At 40.0% G+C, this 22,381-nt stretch overlaps 1 protein-coding gene across 1 annotated transcript in view; it reads left to right on the top strand.

The window, feature by feature from the left end:
* Positions 1–22,381, top strand: part of Efcab5 (EF-hand calcium binding domain 5) — a 92,589-nt gene that overhangs the window by 10,963 nt on the left and 59,245 nt on the right. Inside the window, exon 3 of the mRNA XM_038327891.1 lies at positions 21,341–21,496. Coding sequence (XP_038183819.1) covers positions 21,341–21,496 — 156 coding nt within the window. The remainder of the gene's footprint in view (positions 1–21,340; positions 21,497–22,381) is intronic.

Consider the following 22,381-nt stretch of genomic DNA (forward strand, 5'->3'; position numbering starts at 1 on the left):
AAACACACACTCTCACACACACACACTCACACACAAACACACTCACACACACACTCATACACAAACACACGCACTCATACACAAACACACACACACACACTCACACACAAACACACACTTTCTCTCTCACTCTGAACAAAAGACTTGACAAAGACTTCACCAAAGCTACATAATATATGCAGATGGCAAATAAACCGGGTGAGACAACGCCAGCATCACATGCCTTTAAAGAATTGTAGGTCCACTGGGTGGTGGTGGTGCATGGCTTTTTCCCAGCATTTCTGAAGCAGGGGCAGGTGGAGCTCTGTGAGTTCAAGACCAGTCAAGATAGTTACAAATGTTGCAAATGTTCCTTAGCTACATCACACTCACTGCCAAAGGTTTCTGGAAATATTTCCTGGAGGAGACAAAATAGGATCATTCTCGGTGTCTCGGTCCTCACACGAAGAGAACGGAAATCAGGAAGGACATATGCAAGAAGGCAAAATGCTAAACTAAGAAGAGATTGGATCACTCAGTACTTAGAAATACATGACTTTTAGTCTAAGACACTAAATATGTGGTAACAGAGGAGTAATATGTTCTTTCTCTTCCTTTCTGCAGATTCAGAATGTTCTTTATGATTTTTTTCAGAAGCCAGATTTGCATCTTGGTAAATATGCCTTTACTGTAGTGTTTTTTCTTTGGGAGGGAGGTTGAAGTCACATAGTCAACATTAGTGCTTATGAGGTTGGAAGCACTTCAAGTTAAATAAGCCTTCTCCATTCTTCCCAGAGACAGAATTGTCAAGGAACACAGAAGTAATCAATCAGCCTCAGTCTTTGCAGTCCAGTGCTCCCTTGTAGTACAAATATTGTGTGATTACCTGCCCCTTTGTTATCCTGTGATGTTCCCAGAAAATAGCAATTGTAGAATTTAGAAGAAAAAATATAATGCCATAATTAAAATAAAGGAATTGTGCAAACAAAGGCATTAAAATTATATGTAGGACCAGAAAGCTAGCTCAATGGCTAAGTGTGATTGTGAGCATTGTAAGGAATGCTCACAGATCCTGACACCCACGGAACAAGCCTGCTGTCCTAAGAATGACGGTTATACTAACTCTGAGGGGCCCAACACCCTTTTCCAGTGTCCACAGCCCCCATTCTCCTCACATCTACTCACAGACGGATAAATAAATATTTAAAAATTTTTATGTACTATATCTCAATATATAAACTTTTAGTTACAATATCACTAGAAGAAATAATAAATAGACCTTTTTAACCTATTCTTCATGAATAATGAGTTATAAGAAAAGTAAGATTGTATCTAAGTAACTGTTTTCCCTGTATTGACATTTTGAAATAAGGGCAAAAAGAATTTATATATTCATATATGTATGTACATATACATGAATATTCATGTGTGTGTGTGTGTACACACCTATGTGTGCTGTTCTTACGGCTAGGGGTGTTACAAATGCAGACTAACACAGATGTGTTGCATACAAGTTCAGATTAAAGTTGCAATGCCACTTTCTATATATAAGACAATTTCTGAAATGGTGAACAAATACTGATAAGTTCCAGAACAAGTTTTCCATTCAACCCTCACTCAAAAACCTCACAGTAATAATATTTTCAGAAAAACTGAACAGCAAAGCTGGGCGGTGGTGGCGCACGCCTTTAATCCCAGCACTCGGGAGGCAGAGGCAGGCGGATCTCTGAGTTCGAGGCCAGCCTGGTCTACAAGAGCTAGTTCCAGGACAGGCTCTAGAAACTACAGGGAAACCCTGTCTCGAAAAACCAAAAAAAAAAAAAAAACTGAACAGCAAAATGAGGGGCCAGGTATATAGCTGACTCACAGTAGTAGAAAAAGTGCTGAGCGTATACAAAGGCAGGGCTCAAAACTTTGCAACAACAACAAAAACAACAACAACAAAACAATAGCAAAACTGCCCTCTGCATTTGCATATAAAGTAAGTTCTAAACTGAGAGCTGTTAAAGCAGCTTTTCACCTTTTCCAATGTCTGACAGGAGCGGGGAGCCTTTATGGTGTAGAAATCATGGGAATTCTATCTTTACACCAGCTCCCCACCGAGACAACAAAAACTCTCCTACAAACTTCCCCTCTGCACACCAGGAGAGAGCAGCCCATCCCTGTGGGGAGACCATAGGCTTTGATGTATTTATTTTGGGGAAATGTTTCTTTCTGTGAGTCTAGCTAAGAGAACCTGACTTGTAACTAAGAATCTGAGTGTGGATCCTGGGATTTATGTAATTTGTGACCCACTGATTGTTTGGCCTTATTTTCGTTTTTGAGATAGGACCTGCTGCTGGCCTGGAACTCTCTGTGTAGAACTCCTAGTGCTGCCTGGCACGCACAGAGATCCTCCTGTCTCTGCCTCCCAGTATAACACACTGTTTTTAATTTATTTTTTTTATCACTGTGTTTAGTGGTAACTATAAATTATGAGACTATTTTCATTCTTTCCTTGCTTTTTTTCCTGTGTGTTTTGTTTGTTTGTTTGTTTGTTTGTTTGTCCTGGAATTCATTATGTAGACCAGGCTGGACTCAAACTCACAGAGATCCTGCCTCTGCCTCACAAGTGCTGGAATTAAAGATGTGAGCCACCATGCTCACTCTTTCCTTGCTTTTTAAAATAAAGCATGCTTCTTAGCATCCTGTCTGCTCTTTGGGGAACATGCTTCTGGCCTTCCTTCCTGACAACCTGTCCTCTCCCTGTTCTCAGCATGTTTAAAAACTGGAATTCTCCATTTCTGTTTCCGAAATTCTTTGCAATATCTTTGCTTATTCATTTATTCTGGGGGAGAGTGAGGAAGCAGTGAGCTAAGAGAGTCTGCTAGGATCCTGCTGAAAATCAGATGGCTTCTAAACCACCCCTGCCCAGCCAGATGAGCGTTCTCCCCTTTTACTTGACTGCAGTACTCATTTCCTGTACGATGAGTTCAGTTTCCTGAGCCCTCACTTGATTCCAGACACTGTAAGGAGTAAAGAATAAAGAAAATTAAGATGTGATTTTTCACCTTAAGTCGTTCAATATCAGCCACTGGTGGTAGAGACCAGTCTTGTCTGCGTAATTCTCTGGAGATGGAAAGCCTCTTAGGACAGTTATATCTGGTGTCTCTTAGGACAGTTATAACTGGTGTCTCTTAGAGTGACTGGGGAGTCTTCCCTACCACCTTGTCCGGTCCACTGCAGGTGGTGATGCTTTTAGGAGCAGGAGAGAGTTAGTGTCTTAGTCCTTCCAGCACAGAACTCTGTCTGTCTCCTGGTGAGCTCAATATGGACTTGGTAGTTACCATATCAAATGGAGGCTTGTTTTGCTTTACTGGAACTAAGGACTGAGCCCGGGGCTTTGTGCTTGCTAGATAGGTACATTCCCACTGAGCTAAGTCCCTAGCCCTTAAAGTGGAGGTACGAAGGTTCCCCATTACCAGTCACCCTTACTCAGAAGATTCTTTTCAATCACCTCTTGGCATTGTGATTTCTCAGCTCTTCTGCACATGAAGTGTCGGCTTCCAGAGTTTGCTTTTTTGACTTTCTCATCACCCGCCACACTGTTCACACATCCTGGATTTTCTTATTCTAACCCACAAATCTAGTTGATGACTCCCAGTTTCAAACTGTCCCCCTGAGCTCCTGATCATACATGAAAAACCTACAATGATTGGTGAGAAATGTAAGTTGTTGATCAAGATGATGATTATTATTACAGAAAAACAAAAGATCTATGTGTCTGCATGTACATGCACATCTGGAAGTACACAGGAAGTTTGCTAAATAGATGACAAGCAACAGCAGTGATTCACTCTGAGGCCAGGGAGACTGAAGATGCTTAGGAAAATATAGAAAAAGGAAGATGTTCATATTCACACACAGTTTACAAGGTTACAGGAAGATGTTCATATTCACACACAATCTACAAGGTTACCGGAAGCTGTTTATACTCACACACAGTTTACAAGGTTACCTCCATAACTATTTTCTGAGGTGGTGAATAGCCTTTATATCATTTACATCTTTTACCAAAAGATCACATTCACATGGTGCTTGTGAATTCGAGAAACATTAAAGACAAAGAAGTTTTTAACTGGGTATGGTACACACCTTTAATCCCAGCACTCAGGGGCACAGTCAGGTGGGTCTCTGTGAGTTCCAGGCCAGCCTGATCTATAGAGCAAGTTCCAGGACAGCCAGGGATAGGTAGAGAGATCCTGTCTCAACATATAAAATAAAAAAGGCGAGCTCTTTAAAAACCTGCTTATTAAAAATTTAGGTTCATTCTTTTTAATATCTGAGTTTCTTGGTTAAATAAAGCCAGGAAAAAAACCTTTGGTCGTTATAGGGATGTTACCCAACTACAAATTATTTATTGTAACTATGGATAGATATTCATTGAGAATAATTTTAGTACTATATTATAAATATAAAATACTAATTTGTTACATCTAAACTAATTAGCAAATAACTTTTATTCCAAAATTAGAATCGCGTTGCAAAAATCTGATTATGATCAAATCTATGGAACCAGGATTGAATCAAGAGCAATTTATACAAGTAAGGAGCTGTGTTATTCGATATTTGTGTCAAATTATTCTGTCAGCTTCAATTGTATTTTGATAGATGTAATAAACATCATCTGAGGATTAAATCAAATGAAAGAATAAAAATTTATCATTTCTAAGATACATACTTCAAAAATGTTTAACCCCTCAGAAGTTGGGTTACAGTTTTCAAATAGCTCCTTTCTTTCTTTCAGTTCATGACATAAAAATATGAAGAACTTCTACTGACACCTTCTGATAAGATCAAGAAAACCCATCATTTTATAGTCAGTGAAATCTGATTGTACAAATAGTGAGACCTAAGACTGAAGGTCTACATAATTTTTAAACCTGAGAAAGTATGATTCTACTGTAATGGAATACGTGAAAGAAACCATTTTCCTAGACCCAAATTCTGGCTGCGACAGCCTGGCTTTCACGTTTTCTGTTTCTTCTCTTCTTCCAGTTTTTCTGTAATGAGCCCAAGAACTAATTCAGCTTTCACGTTTTCTTCTCACATGTTCTTACTCCGCTGAAAGTAACAGCCATGCACGAGACAGAGTTTCTGTGTGAAGGATTTCTTAAATCCTTTCTGAGTGGTTCTTGTCTAGACCAACTACAAATGAGATACACTCCCAGAAAAACAAAGAACAAATGGCAGAGTTGGAGTAGTTAGGGGGAGCCCAGTGAGATGACTCAGCATTTCAGGTAGAGGCAGGCCTGCTGTCCTAAGGTTGATCCCAGGAGCTGCAGAGTGGCTCTCTGCCCTCTACACTCTTACATGCCTGAGGGAAAAAGTGAGTTCTGGAAAGACAAGGCTTTCTCTCTCTAATGTAAGTATAGACATAACTTATATTTCTTTTCAATTGCTTCTCAATGCTAGTGACCTAGTTGTCTTAGGAGTTTCTCTACAAATAGGTGATTTAGAAATCTTCTTGAGCTGGTCATGGTGGTGGCGCATGCCTTTAATCCCAACACTTGGGAGGCAGAGGCAGGAGGGTCTCTGTACGTTAGAAGCCAGCCAGATATTCAAAGTGAGTTCTAGGACAGTCAGATTTGTTATACAGAGAAACCCTGTTTCATAAAACAAACAAAAAAGAAACTGCTATTTTTAATTATAAAAGTAATATGAATTTTAATCATATGTGAATTATATCTCAATAAGAAAGTAATATGGGCTCATTAAAGAAAATGATAAGAAGTTTAAGGAAAAGTGTTAAGCCTGTAGTTATTGCCAACTTATATCTCTGTTAACACTGTGATATTTTTCCTCAGATCATAATAATGACCCCCATTTTTACTCATTTGGCTAAAGCAAACCTTTCTTGGTTTTATTATTGCTTTCATCGAGTCTTATTAGCATTCCTGAACGCCATTTATGAGGCAAAGCCCAAAGTGCTCACCGCTGTGTAGGCCCCTGGGCAGCCTGCCACCTACTTGTCCACTCTCTTTGCCGTTAAGCTTGTTTTAAGTCAGATATGTGGGGGTTTTAGCTCTACTTAAGTTAGAGAAATAGGGGGATGTGCTTCTACTCCATCTTGGTCCCCAAAACATGTTATGGCATCGTAATGCTTTGCTCTGCATTTTTGTCATTATTTAATCTTATCTTTATTGTTGGACAGTTACTTTCTCATTATTCCAAATGAAAATAAGATCAGTATCTGTGTGTAAATCTTTGTTTACAGTTTGAAACTGTGAACTACAAGTGGAGTAGGGCTAGTGACTTTATGAAAAGCTTCTCTCTCTCTCTTTCTCTCTCTCTCTCTTTCTCTCTCTCTCTCTCTCTCTCTCTCTCTCTCTCTCTCTCTCTCTCTTTCCTCCCCCCTCTCTCTCGGAGGGAGGAGACAACAACACACATGTGGGTATGGGCATGCACCCATATGAGGAGGCAGCAATCTTCAACCCAAGGAAAGACTTTGCCAGACACCACCTCTTCTGAGCCTTTGGCTTGGACAGTTCAGCCTCCAGAAATGGGAGAAAATCATTTCAGTTTTCAAAAATACCTAGTCTAATTTAATTGCTCTGGTAGCCTGACAGAAGTCCAGTAATGTTTTTTAGAGTGAATTCCCAGAAGTGGAAATGGCTAGATCAAAGAATGAACAACTGAAACTTTGAGTCCCTACTGTCAATTGTGCTGTTGGTTGCACTGATTTGTTCTCCCGGCCGCAGTGCACAGCGCTCTCAGCACTTTATTCCCACCTACAGTAAGCATTACTAAGAATAAGAGAGCTGCATTTGCTCTCTTGTTCTTTCAGTGCTTGAGATTGCACCTAGGGCCCTTACATGCTAAGCAATTGCTGTGCCTCTGAGGACTCCTGCTCCTCACATTTTTTTTTTTTAAAAAATAGAGGTTAAGGGGTTGTAGAGATGGTTCCGTGGTTAAGAGCACTAACTGCTCTTCCAAAGTACCCAGGTTCAATTCTCAGCACTCCATGGCAGCTCACAGCTTTCTGTAACTCTAATTCTAGGGGATCAGATACCCCCATACAGACATGCATCCAGGCAAAACACCAGTGCACTAAAAGCAAATGAATTTTCAAAATAGAGATTGAATTTTTTTATGTTAAAACACTTTATTATGTGACCTATTCATTTCTTTTCTAGTGTGAGCAGGCTAGGTCTGCAAAATGGGCACATTTTGTCTTTCCACATTTAATGTGTGGTTTCATGAAGTCACAAGACACTTTGATTTCATTGACTTTAATTCAGCACGTGTCATGCCACTGTTTTCACTTGGTAGACTCAGTCATTGGCAATCACAGGTTCTTTTATTCCAAGCTTAATTACTATGACTAATAATAACTAAACAGTATTAAGAGTATTAAAGTATAATGTACTTGACAGTAGAGAGAGAGGGAGAGAGAGGGAGGGAGGGAAGCTACGGGATGGCTTCAAAAGGGTGAAGAGTTCACAGGATTCAAAGAGGCCATACTGAAGGCAAAGATTTCTGGAAAGCTAATTCAGACTCAAGAAAATGTCTCTGGGAGGGATGGGGATGGGGGTGGGGGGTTGGGGCAGGGGTCAGGGGCAAGGGCAGGGGTCAGATAAGCTCTAAGAACTGCAGGTGCAGAGCTGTTCATGGTGCAGAGTTGTCAAATGCTGCTGAGGTGGAGGAAGGGAGGGTAATTTTAGTGTCTGCTTTCCTAGGCGGAAAAACTTGCCTTGAACAGTTAGAGGTACATTGCCATGGCGATTTTCCTGGATGGGGAAAAAAAATAGCTTTTATAGCATCAAAGTGATGTCATTGTATTATCCTTTGGTCTGGTGTGTTAAATTAGTTCATGGGTCTGGGTTTCTGACGTGGTTTTGATATCCCCATGTATCCAGGTGTTCCTGGTCTAATTTGAAGTTCATAGGTGGCTACACTTTAGAAAGAGGTTGCTTAGCAGTCTTGCCTCATGTTTGTGCTACAGTTGTTCACTTGCACAGACAAGACGTGAGTCATTCTGCTTCGGTGTTTGCACTGAAGACGGAGGAAACCGCTGTTTTATGAAATGGGCTTGCTCAGGACAAGCCCCGGCTTGAGTCAAGTGTTGTGTGCCACACAAAGTCAGTTCAAGCCGACCACAGCACAGTCCCTATGTCCGTCTTTACCTCTGATCTTTAGTTTAAGTTAGAATTGTAAATTCTCGGTATAGATTGATGGCATTACCATGTGTGATCACCAATTATGAGTGTTTCTCAAATTTCCTCAATTTTTATTTTTTATTTTAATATTATTTTGTTTGTTTTTGAGATAAGGTTTCTCTGTGTAGCCCTGATTGTCCTGGAACTCATTCTGTAGACCAGGCTGACCTCCAACTCAGAGATCTGCCTGCCTTTGCCTCTGAGTGCTGGAATTAAAGGTGTGTACCAGCTCAAATTTCCTCAATTAAAAAAGAGTTTAAAGAGGTTCTCTAATTTCAAAACATTTTTGTTAATTCTGTGCAAACATATCAGTAGATCACTTAACGGTGCCTCCTGGTGCCCTTTGCTTCCATGGCTCTCTCATGATCAGCTCAGTCGATGCTGTCTCTCCTGGGTATTTTATTTTTAAGATGAGCTTGAAAATTATTTTTAACAAATAACATGATAAGAAGATATAAAAGGATGCTATAAAATACCGTGCACTTTTCTAGTACCCAAGGCCATGTCAAACCAGGTTCAGCATCTCAAAGGCCAAAGGCTGAGGAGTTTCCCCAGTACCTCCTCCTTTTGTCTAAATAAGAAAGTTCCAAACCCAATATAAAACTATATACAATAAGAGCAGATATCAAGTATAAAAATTAGAATTACAACCAGCATAAACAATATTAAGCAAGAAACATATGTTAAATATTTCAATAATTATCTTTTTTTTTTTTTTGGTTTTTCGAGACAGGGTTTCTCTGTAGCTTTTTTAAAGCCTGTCCTGGAACTAGCTCTTGTAGACCAGGCTGGCCTCGAACTCACAGAGATCCGCCTGCCTCTGCCTCCAGAGTGCTGGGATTAAAGGCGTGCGCCACCACCGCCCGGCTTCAATAATTATCTTATTCTAAGGAGTCTAAGTCTTATATTAGAAATGGCTAAGTCATGAGAGGAAAGTAACTATGACTATCCAGTCTTCAACCCCATCAAAGACCTGAAAAGGGAAATAATATTACTTGAGTAGACAAAAGTGCAATCAAGCAACTTCCAAAATGTGCAATAAATGACTGAGACAACTGGTTACCTGGGCAATCACCCAAAGTCTCATTTGCAACGTTGGAACAATGTAACTGACAGACTATTTTCAGAGGCAGGAAAACTATCTTACCCTGTCTTGGCAAGGTTTGGCAGGGGTTTTTTGTTGTTGTTGTTGTTGTTGTTTGTTTGTTTGTTTGGTTGGTTTTGGTTTTTTTTGTATCCTGCTTGTCCAGTCTGGACATGGTGCATTTTGTCAGTGGCTGAAACATGGGCAGTTCTTTGCACAAGAAGAAAACAAACTCCAAGTGGAGTGTTTTTGGTGCCCAACATTCTCTTGGGAATAGATCAGTGCTGCCAGAAGCAATCATGTCTCATGTCAACAGAACCCTAAGTTATTTAAATGCTATATTCTACAATTTTTTGAAGTGGTTGAAGATTACCTATCTATGTGGAATACAATCTCTATGTATCTGAAGAACCTGATTAGTCTAACTATAAGTATGACAAACATGGATGACTATTGACCTATAATTCGTAATACCTATATAGCTCAAAGACTGAGACTTCATATTAGAATATTAAACAATTTTTAAACAACTGTGCAGCAAATGAGGACAATGACCTAAAAATGTGAACAATGTATAAGTATCTTGGTCAGAGGTATAAATGTATAGTGTGATATGATAAATATATCCTAAAATTGTGTCAATCAATATACAAAATGTCTTAAGCAGAGGTAAAAGCATGCATGCATACAATATGACAAAATAACTTTGCATAGGTGTACAAATATTGCAAACAGAAATAGGAGCATGTTCAATATAACAAATATAATTTGAATTTGTATCAATATACAAGAATCTATACCAATATAAATTGCCTATAAATAATAGCTCACAAGTATTTACTCTATTACTCACTATTATTATTAGTGTGAGTAAGCACCCTTCACTTTGGCCAACAGATGAAAATCCCATCCTCTGATCCTCTAAGCTAGGCACAGCTTCTAGTAACTTCAATTAGAAGGCTCTAGATAGGGAAGAGCAGCTGAAGGCCAGGACTTAATTGGTCCCAACACACACTAATCTACCTATTATCCCATCCAATTTCCCTTTTTTTCCCCCAAAGAAGATCCCTGCGCCTACATAATTTCTACCCCAACCCCCAACCCTATAACAACTATAACTATACCAGTTATGGTCAACCCCTAGTTGATGTCCCTAACCCTGAGGACAAACTGTTAGGAGAGGGGACGTTGTCTTCTAGAATTACTTCTAACTGTCATGGGGTTGATAATTTTTCTATGGGATCCTGTAAAACTAAAATGATGGTTAAGGTTTTTTTTTTTCCTCTCTATCTCTCAAGCCCAGGTACATTTATCCAACACTGTGATCCATTTAGAGGTTTTTTTTTTTCATTTGATTTTTCTTTATTACATGTATATCTGTAATTATTTTTTGACCAGGAGCACTTTTTGTTTTTTAAATGCTAAGCAGTCATGGCTAGGACCAACTCTGTGGCTTTACCTGTTGTCTTCACCCAGTCCAACATGGCAGAGGCATGTTCACTGCCTCTGGGAGCCACGCACACTGCCCCAGCTCCACGGTCACAATGGGTCTATGTCACCATTAAGCAATTTGTAACACGCTGCTCAAAGACCCCATCTAAGTGCTTGGCCTCCTGAAAGAGCCAGAGCTGTTTGTGCAACTAGCATGAACTAGTAAGCCCTCCCCTAAAGAAGCTATGCAGCCTTTACTGCCAGTGGTAAGGAAAGAAGACATATCTTCAAGGAGCTACCAGCAAACAGAGCCCATCTGGGAAAAAAATGCAGCTACCAAGAAGCTGTACTAAACTCTGTTCTTTTGCATCTAGAATTTCTTTTTAAGCTCTCTTGGGTTTTATGTGAGTGTAGTCAGCCCCATGTTGGGCTTCAATTTGTAGATTCCATAGGCAGAGGCCTGCTTGTTTGTTTCCCGGCCACCCAGACCCAAAATAATCACACAGAAACTGTATTAATTACAACACTGCTTGGCCAATCACTTAGGCATATTGCTAGCTAGCTCTTACATCTTAAATTAACCCATTTCTATTATTTTGTATTTTATCATGAGGTTGTGGCCTACTGGTAAAGTTCCAGTGTCTGTCTCCTTTGGCAGCTACATAGCATTTCTCTGACTCTGCCTACTCTCTCCTTTATCTCTGCTTAGAATTCTTACTTTGCTTTACTCTGTTACATTGGCCAAAGGCAGATTCTTTATTTATCAATGGCAATAAAACATATTCACAGCATACAGAGATGAATCCCACATCACCAACCTAACTTGATTTTCCTTCTAAAATGGCTAACCAAGTATATTACTCTTCATTGAACAAACTTTTCTGTTACAAGTAGCTAATTTTCCAAATGAGAAAAAAAAATCTGCATCATTGCTTGTCTCCAGAGAAAAAGAAAACATTTTGCAAAATTTGATATAAATGTTTGGTACCCATATAAATTCATGTTTTCCAGAAAGAGGAAACTCCCAAAGAATGTGTGTATTTAAATGCATCACCCAGTCTCCCTTGCTAAAAGAGAAATCAAAACCAAAAGGACAGAACAAAAGAAACAAAACAAAAAAGAAACTAATCTGCAAATAACCTGTGGCAATTTGGGGATAAAAATCTCCAGTCATTCCCAGAATACTAGAGAATCAAATGAAGAAGCAGTGGGTGGGGGCCGTGAAAGAGTGTGAGGTAGCCGGACCTCACCGTCTGCTATCGACAGGCTCGTTGTCTTTTTAGCTCTTTGGAGATGAAGTTTAACCTCCCAAACTGAAACAAAAAGCTGACTTATTAATCTTGGAGTGACTTATTAATCTTTGTTCAGTTAAGAGTTTTTTTTTTCTAGGGCCCCTATTTTACCCTTGGCAAAGTAGCATCATTAGGATTTTTAAAATATGTATTAGTTTATGTATATGAATGTTTGCCTGCTTGTATGTAAGTGTATGTAAGTATGCATGAATGTGTGCATGACACCCTTGAGGCCAGAAGAGGGTGACAGATCCTCTGACACTAAGTTACAGAATGTTGTGAGCTGCCATGTGGGTGCTAAAAGCTGAACCCCAATCCTCTGCAAGAGCAGCAAGTGCACTTAACCATTGAGCTTTTTTTTCAACCCCTCAAATTCTTTGGAAAACAATATTATCATAATGATACAGTAAAAATGACTCCTAGTTATTTTCAAGAAAGAGAATCTTCTTTAACTCTTACATTTAAGCTCTTAAATGTAGCTTCTCAGCTGGGCACAGCGCTGCATGCCTGCAATCCTGGTTTTTGAGAGGCTGAGGCAGAATTGTGAATTAAAGGCCAGTCTGGGATACAGAGCAAGGCTATGACTTTAAAAACCAGTTTTCCCAATTTTAAGATGAATAGTCTTTTTGCATTTCTAAAATAAGATGCACCTGGCACTCATTGTGTGCTTTTAATAAACCTCCTTTCCAGTTCCCAAAATGTTTTAAAGTTAGTCAATCATTCGTCGTCAGGATCTGTGGCTTTTCATAATGGATGGGGGATGGCACCTTATCTGTTTTATAAACAACTCGTCTATTATAGAATGACAAAACGTACGAGAGAAGTGGTAAAGGAACAGCAGACAAATGAGATAAGTAACAAAACTGAGCAGGTTCCAGAATTAAAAGTAATTCAATCAGATCAAAATGATTTTTTTATACTTCTAAATGGTAAAACATTACACTTATAAAATTTATAAAGATGATAGGACTCTCTTAAATCTTACGGAAACACATTTCTACAAAGTTTGTTTATGAAAACAACAAAAATTTATTCTCTCGCAGACCTGGAGACCGTAAGTTCAAGATGAACATCACTGGTCACAATCAGGAGTTGGCAAGGCTGTATGTAGCCCCTCTGGAGGATCACCTCCGGTTTCCTGGCGCTCCTGGGTCTTATTGCTTGCAGCATTGCTGACCTTGCCTCTGTAGCCATGTTGCCTCTTCCTGCCTTGCTGAGAAAACCCCCTCTCTTACAGATGCGCGCCATTGCATTAGGGCTTACCTGGATAATTCAGTTTCCCCACTCCGAAACTTTAGTTTAACCACAAATACAAGAGTACTCCTTTTCCGTGTAAGGTGCCATTTACAGATTCAGGGTCCTGATGATAATTCCAGGTCATTATCCTGCCCACTATACAATACCTTATGCCCATTTAATGGATTTTAGTATGTTTACAAAGTAGAGTAACCAATTTTAAAGTAATTTTTTTAAATATAGTAACATGGCATTGTTTTGCAACTCTTTGTGTGGAAAAGGAGAATGGTGGTCGATGGGTATGAGAATGTTTGGAAAAAAATTATTTATATTCTCTACGTTTCAAATTAATTAATTAATTATTTTACATGGCGGCCACCATTTCCCCTTCCTCCTCTTCCCAGTTCCCACCCCACCCCGGTTCCCGCCCCCCAATCCACTCCTTCCTTGTCCCTTTCTGTTTAGGAAAGGGCAGGTCTCCCGTGAGTATCAACAAAACATGCATATCGAGTCAGACTAAGCACCTCCCCAAGTATTAAGGCTGGGCGAGGCAATCCAATATGAGAAGTAGGGTCTCAAAAGTCAGTGAAAGAGTCAGAGACAGCCCCTGTTCCCGCCATTAGGAGTCCCACAAGAAGACCAAGCTATGCAACTGCAACATATTTGCAGTGTCTAGGGCAGTCACAGGTAGGCTCCCTGCTTTGTCCATTCAGTCTCTGTGAGCCCAGATTAGTTGACTCTGTGAGTTTTGTGATGGTCTGACTCCTACAAGTCTTCCTCCCCCTTTTCTGCAGATTCCCCAATGTTTGACTGTGGATCTGCATCTGTTTCCATCAGATGCTGGATGACACCTCTCTGATGACAATCAGGCTAGGCACCAATCTGGTCAGGAGATGACCAGAACAGGCTCCATATCCGCTATTGCTAGGAGTCTTAGCTGGGGTCATTCCTGTAGATTCACAGGAGATTCCCTTGCACCGGGTTTTTACCTGACCCCAAAATGCCAACCGCTGCTTTCCAGTAGTCTCTTTTAGTACTCTTCCCCATGTTCCCCACAACCTGAGCGCTCATGTTCCCATCCCAAATCTATTTTAGAACATGTCCTTCACCTGAAAAGGAAGCCGCACACCTGGTAATTGTCACTCCCCATTGTTTTCCAAGCCTCAGGCATCGGCAACCACAAATGTACTTCCTGTCTCAATAGCTTTGCCCATTGGGATGTTTTGTGTAAATGGAATCACCCAATGCAATTTTCAGTGTCTTACACGTATGATGCTCTCTAGGTTCATCCATTTCTCAGAACGTTGCTCCTTTTTTATTGCCAAGTAAAATATTGTCAATGGCACTCCTTCCTGTGGGCCTGTACCTTTTGTTTATCTGGGCAGCAAATGGTGGACATTTGGGTTGCTCTCACTTTTTGACCTCTGTGAATAAATTCTTCCAGGAATATTTTTGTGTTTTTTTTAAAACACAGATAGGTATTTCCATTTCTCTTGAGTGTCTCTCTAGAGGCATATTTCTGGGCTACATGGTCAGTGTTTCTAGCGCTCCCAGACTGAGTTCCATTTTCCATTCCTATAGGCAAGAAGATAACTCCAAGTGTTCCACGTCCTTGCTAGTATTTGTTATTGTTAGCCTTTAAAGCTTGTGATTATACTTATCTACTTTGTGCTGCAACACATGTGTGGAGGCCAGAAGTCAGCACTGAGGTGCCTCCCCTGGACCCTGTGCACCTTATTTTTTGAAACAGGGTCTCTGACTAAACATTGAACTCACTGATTGGCTAGGCTAGCTGGCCACCTAGCTCCATGACCTGTCTCTGCCTCCCCAGTGATAAGGTTTTCATGGATGTGTGCTGTCACACTCTGCTTTTTGTGTAAGTAATGGGGATCAGAACTCAAGTTTTTACCTTTACACAACAAACACGTTATGAACTGAACCATGTCCCCCAGCCTCTTCTATCTAATTTTATGGACTACTGGTAAATGTATACTCAGACGAAGAAGTTATAAAAGGGAATAACCACCTATTTTGTTAATTTCTTGGCACATTTCAGACGTTATTCTATCTGTTGTTATCATGGAACACAATTGCAGAAAAGTCACAAAGGTGTAAAAGTCTAAAAATACATTTTTCTATGTGGTACAAGATAATTTTTTATAAATATGTAAGGATAAGACTCAAAGATAAGAGTTGAGAAGGGGAAGCATTAGGTCGGGTCCCATTGGCAAAGGTGTTATGTAGAATGCTAACAGATCTAAAAGGCATTCATCAGTCTTACACCGTCTTCTCCTTTAATTGTGCGTATTAATTTTTGTCTTATTTGCTGGGTTAGGCTGTTAACATTAGTTTTCCTAGCATGTCTGAACACCTCTTCCTAAATGCAAGCATTGCACAATCAGACACTTTAATTACAGAAAACACGTACCTGGGTAAAATCCAAGAAAAGGTTTCTTAAGCTAAGCCAACCCAGACCACATGGTGAGGCCCCTATTTCAACAAAGAAAACCTTGCATGGAAATATTTAACTATCTGACCAACAAATCACTGGGCCATCCTGTGTGGCACAGAAATGGTTCCTTGAGCACTTGCTGTTTTGTTTTGAGATGAGGCCTCACTAACTTCATCCTTTTACCTCTGCCTCCTGGCATTAGGGGTTTTCTAGCACATACCACAGCACCTGGCTTACATCACTTGCTTTTACTTTAAGGGTATTTTCTTAGCACCTGCTTATGAAACTGGAAAAAAATAAGTTATTATTAAGCTTAAGGACAAGACATTAGCTACAAGTGCTACCCAGTAGAGGCACTGGGCAGTTCAGTTGCCCTGTGGTTGTGGAATATGTTTATGTTTGGAGGAAGCACAATCATTGAGTCATAACAGGAGAACACAGAAAGGGAAGGATAAAAGCCCACAGATGCTCCTGTGTCTACCATGTACTTGTGTATATGCTTTCTGAGTAGATAGTCATCTCCTCATTGACTACAATCTACTCACTTTTTAATCCTGTTTATTATTTTAAAAGGTTCAAAGTAACCATTTGAGAAAATTTCCTCCTGGTTCATCCGCTATTAGGTACAATAATGCATCATGAGGACGTTCTGTTGTAATGGAATGAGTGTATTTGTAGGTACAAGTAGGAGTTCACGCTTCTGTGTGCAATGACATAGATGCATGTATATGCTGGATGGGACAAGGGAAGGATATTTCCGATTCAAACCACAGCAGGGTATCAAGTCATTCTGGTTGCCTGGGACTAGGAGTTTGATGGGATGTGGGGTTTTCAGTGTTAAAACGAGTGAAGTCCCAGCAGAAGTGAAGCCGTTGGTGTGCTCTCCGACACTTGCATCATTTCCTGACTTCTTAGCCCATCTGATTATTGAGGAGATGCCACACACTTAACTGCTCACTAGAGGCAAATGAAAACAGCCCAATGTGTTCTTGATTAACATGAGACTGCATAAAAGTAAAGGCTGGTTTCTGGGGAGCATCCTTCTGTAAACCGGAGGTGTTTCTCCTGCCCGCCAGGTCCCAAGTAACCACTCTGAGGCTTAATATTACTTACAAACTGTTTGACCTATTATCTCAGGCTTATTACTAACTAGCTCTTACAACTTAAATTAACCCATTTCTATTATTTTATGTCTCACCACGAGGCTTGTGGCTTGTTACCTTACATCTTGCTTTCCCAGAAGCTACTGGTATCTCTCTGAATCTGTCTTCTTTCTCCCTCTATCTCTGTTTGGATTTCCTGCCTGGTTCTATTCTGCCTGGCTACTGGCCAAATCAGCTTCTTTATTAACCAATGGTAATAAAACATGTTCACAGCATAGAGAGGGGCATCCCACATCATTCTTCAGTAAGTTTGGACTTCAGACAATCTGAGATCATTCCTGAATTAAATAATGATCTTAAAGATAATTATATACATTGATACTGTGTAAGGGAATTCTGATATTAATTTTCGGTTCTTTAGCTGAGAAACTATGAATTCCTCAGCCAGGAGTAAAAAGGACTTGCCTCTGCTTTGTTCTCTTCTTTGAGTCTTGTTCCTTTCTTAGTGGTATCATCTCTGGATGATCCCTTTTTTATGGGGTTGTTTAATGTCAATCATTTAAGTCTGAGGCCTTCCAACTGATGTGGCTGTTAAGTTTAAAGAGAAAGGCTTCATAAACTGTCCAAAGACTGTAGCTTTAAACTTCTGCCACAGCAGTATTTGCACCTCAAGGCTTCCAGCCCTCTAGCTCATTTATGTCATTATTTTTGTTTATTTTCTTTCACTCGTGTACTCTGAGTTATCTTATGGTAGAACAGAAGGCGGCTGTGTGGCTTTGGGAGAGTATTCCCAGTAAAAGTATGTTATGAAAATACAAAACCTTAGGGTGAGGGGAGAGAATTCTATGCCAGAAAAATGAGAAGGGATGGGTGAATGAGCCTTTTAGTCAGTGTGTCTCTTCCTGGACATGGTCTTCTTATGTAAGAAATGCATAACAGAACTGACTGATTAGCAGTTCCTCATCACCTGTAATACTCTGCTCGTGTTGCCATGGCAGAGCACCACAGATTGAGTGGATTAAATAACAAATAGTTTACTTTTGATGACCTTGTAGGCTAGAAATCTGAGACTAATGTCAGCAAGGTTGGTTTATGTTATGATCAGTCACCTTGGTTTGTAGATGACTATTCCTTGTGGTGACTGGTCTCCTTGGTTTTTAGATGACTAGCTATCCCCCGTGATAATAGGTCTCCTTGGTTTATAGAGGACTAGTTAACCCTTGTGATGATAGGTCTCCTTGGTTTATAGAGGACTAGTTAACCCTTGTGATGATAGGTCTCCTTGGCTTATAGATGACTAATTATCTCCCACGCTTTCACACATCCATCCAGCTGTGTAGGCTCAAATTTCTTCTTCATGTAAGGACATTAGTCCTACTAGATTAGGGCCTACATCTAAAAGCCCCATTTTAATTTAATTACCTCTTCAAAATCTCTATCTCTAAATATAGTCATAGTCTGAGATACTAAAGATTGGGCCTGCAACAGGAATTTGGGAAAAAACACCGCTGAGTCCATGTTATTACCTGTTATATTTCACTAATAAGGGCAACACTGTATATTTTAGTGATTTTTTTACTTATTGGTTATTAAATGTGTCATTTGTTTAATTCATTTGCTAGATAAGAATTTTTAAAAGTAGGATTTCAAGAGTAGGATTGCTTAGCTAACTGCAGAACTAGCAATAATTGCCTTTTTGTATACAGTGTTTGGGACCAAACACATGTCCTTGTGTGTGATGAATAAATGTTCTACCACTGATCTGTATCCCCAACTCTCAATAATTGTTCTTGTCTAAACTCTCTCTCTCTGAAACTGGAAAGGTAGTTTTCTGTACAAACATACTGCTTCCTCAATGCTAGATCACAAACACAGTCTCTAATACTATAATCTATACACCTTGTTTGCATACTCCTCGGAAACTACCAAGGCTTACAGATACAATCCAGAAGTTAATACCTCAGCTAATCAGTTTCCAAACATGGTTTTCTTCCCATTACTCTTACATTAGCTACTCTGTGAACTCTTCCATTATTTCTACAATTAAGCAAGCATGCTTCTTGATGGCCCAACACAGTAGACTCTTAACTGCAGTTACCAATCTATTAAATGTGGCATTTGCCATGTTCTCAACATCAAATCAGAATAGAAAAACCCAGACAGAGTCCATTTTTTTTTAAGTCCTGACTCAGAGAGGTGGTTTGACAAAGGGCAATTCAAATGCTAAGCAGCTCACAGAGCTTTTAAAATGAAGGTCATTAAGTTCTAAAATAATCTAAAGACTTGTTTTGATTCATTCTTTGCAAGGGTATAAAAACAGCCTTGGTATAAAGACTCCCGTGTATTTTCACATTTCTTCTGTTCTTTAAGACATGGTTAACTTTCTGTAATTGTTCTCGTTAGAACTGAATCTTCAGTTAGGTGGATAACTGGTAATCTTTTTTATGTTATATAACCGACACCTTCCACAATTAGAATATGCTCACTCAGAAAACCTATAGGTCATGAATCCCTGGTGTCTTTCAGAGAAAGGTTTTTAGCTAATTCTTGATTTAGTAGAATTCCCATACCCCAAAAATTCACATGGCTTTAGCATTAATTTCCAAAAGCTAGATAGAATATGTGATATTTTTATCATGAACCAATATTTCTTCAACATTAGAGGATTGATCCACAATATAAAAATGCCAATTATGTAATAATTATACAATATGAGTAAATTATAAAATGTCTACTAATCAAGAAAAGAGTCGTTAGTACTAAACATAAGATCTTAGCATACTGAACTAATTGGGTCAATTAGCCCACATCATCCAGCTCAGTGGTTCTCATACCTTAGTAAACCTATATCCCCTATAAGGGCTTCTTAAAACACAGATTGATTTCAACCCCAAGGTTTCTGATGCAGTAACTCAAGGGCAGAACTCCAAACTGTGTTCCCAACATATTCTCAGGCGATGCTGTTGGTGTATGGGCCACACTGTGAAAATCACTGATCTCATTCAGCTCTCCTCCTCTAAGAATGTATTTTCTGTCCACTGGAAGGAGAGTCTCATTCACCAATTTCTTAACTACTGTGGAGTAAACAGGAAAAATGGCTATAAAGCTATTACATGGGATGCCCAGATTCTGTGCATACTGTGCACACATTCCTATGACCTCACCATGTCCCTCCAGATAACTGCCACGGTGATACCCATTTTGTAAGCGAAAGAGCATGGAAACCAGGCTTTGAACCCAGACAAACTTTTAACCCATTATACCACTCTGCTTCTCCAGTTAACAGAGAAGAACTTAACTGTGTTCATTGATCCATCATCAAATCAGTGACAATTGGTAGCTCAGTTGGTAGAACGGTTCCTACCATGCCCCCAGCACAGCAGAGTCCAGGCATGGTAGGGCATAACTGTAATCTCTGCAGCCAGGAAGTGGAGGCAGAAGGTTCAGAAGTTTAAGGCTGGTCTTGTCTACATAGGAATCTGAGGTCAGGCTAAAGATGAGACCCTGCCTTCAAACAAACAAGCAACATTATTTTGCAACTCGAGTAATAGTTTATAATTCATTTACATGGTTACAAGTATAATACATTTTTTTTAAAAAGTATACATGTATATGTGCTAGTGTCTCCATCTGTGTGACTATATACACACATGTGTGTGGGTTCCCTCAGATGTCAGAAGAGGTTGTCAGATCCCTTGGAACTGGAGCTACAGGCATTTGTGAGCCATCTGATATGGGTTCTGGGATTCTAACTCTGGTTCTCATGATTAAGCCGCAAGTATACTTAACTCCTGAGTCATCCCTCCAGCCCCAAACATGTCTTTTACATACTGCATCCCCTCAATGTGCCCAGATGATAATGATGAGAAGATGATCAGCTTTAAATATGCCCTCATGTTGGGCTGGAGAGATGGCCCAGTGGTTAAGGCACTTGTCGCCCTTGTAGAGAACTGAACTTTCATCCTGTTTCCACATGGTGACTCACAAGTTCAGGAGACCCAATGCCTTCTTCTGGCCTCCTAGGTACGAGGCATCCATGTGGTAAGCATACACACACGCAGGAAAAAAAATCATATACATAACATAAAAATAAATTTGAAATAGAAATACTTTAAATGTGCTCATGACGTGATCTATTTTAAAAAAAAAATGACTTGTTTTCAGTGACATATTACTAAAATGGAACTTTTTCCACAAGCGTGTTAATTACATGTTAGTTACAAGAATAGAAACCAGCTCAGCAGGGCTGATAGTAAAATGCTCCTGATTCAACGGCTTTGGGGGTAGACCAGAAGGACTGTGAGAGTGTCAAGACCATCTCGCTCTGCGCTCGTTTGATTTCATGGCGTCTCTTCATAGCAATAAGGAGGGAGCCAAGGCAAGCCCACAGACTGGCACTTAAATGAAAACTCTTTAAGTGATAAGCAAATGATGCGGACACATTTTATAGCTGATATTATTCATATGATATCATTCATATGATTCATAACGGACTGAAAACCATTGGGAAAACCCAAACAAAGCACATGGTTTTAATTCTTCATCTGTCCCACTGTTTTCTGCAGTACATCTCTTCACACGTTGCAGACTTGAAAAGTGAAGTTTTTGAAGAACTCCTTAAACACCTTTGTCACCGTGCAGAAGAGTTCCGGGTGATCATAAAAAGCGACATGCAGAAACAGATGTTTGCTGAGCTCTTCCTGCATTGTGACAGTGGGAAGGTAGGTGAGACCCGAGGGGACAGCTTTGACACGATGCTTGAGGGTGGTGGTGTAAGTTCCTGTTGTGTCACACTTGATAATGGTGGCCCTTGACCACCATTTGATAAAGACATTGATCACTAAGGGGGGGAAAGAAACAGAGAGTGCAATCTACTTTTTAAAAAATTATCTGGCTAAAGCCTGACTTATCAGCTATTTTCTCAAATTGTTGTAAAGTTTTTCGATTTTATTCTGTGTTTGTACTTTCTGGTTATTGAATGGGCCCGCCCTGAAGCATACCTCGAGTGGTATTGCTTTTCAGCATTTTCGACCTGTTCTAAGTCAATCTCCTGTGTGTGCAAGTGCCAGCAGAGGCCAGAAAGGGTGTGGATCCTGGGAGCTGGAGTCCCAGGCATTTGTGTGTGATATAGGTGCCGGGATCTGAACTTTGGTCCTCTCAGCCGCAGAGCAGTCTCTCCAGTCGTTTACGCTAGATCTTAAAAGTTTATATTCAAAGGTGTTTCTCTCCCTCCCTCCCTCCCTCCCTCGCTTCCTTCCTCGCTCCCTCCCCCTTCCTCCCTCTTTCTCTCTCTCTCTCTCTCCCCTCTCTCTCTCTCTGGTTTGTTTGTTTTTCGAGATAGGGTTTCTCTGTGTAACAGCTGTTATGAAACTCTTTCTGTATGTAGACCAGGTTGACTTCAAACTCACCTGCCTCTGCCTCCTGAGTGCTGGGATTAAAGGTGTGTGCCACCATATCCAGTTCAAAAGTACTTCTAAGAATAAGATTAGAGGAGACCTGAGCTAAGACATCAAATGGACTTGCAACAGTAGACACAGATTTAAGTGAAATATGTTTGCTTAATGAGCCTTATGTTTGCTTATTTGTATTCTCATGCTCGGTAGTGA

Source organism: Arvicola amphibius, chromosome 4 (assembly GCF_903992535.2).
Source record: "Arvicola amphibius chromosome 4, mArvAmp1.2, whole genome shotgun sequence".
Classification (NCBI taxonomy): domain Eukaryota; kingdom Metazoa; phylum Chordata; class Mammalia; order Rodentia; family Cricetidae; genus Arvicola; species Arvicola amphibius.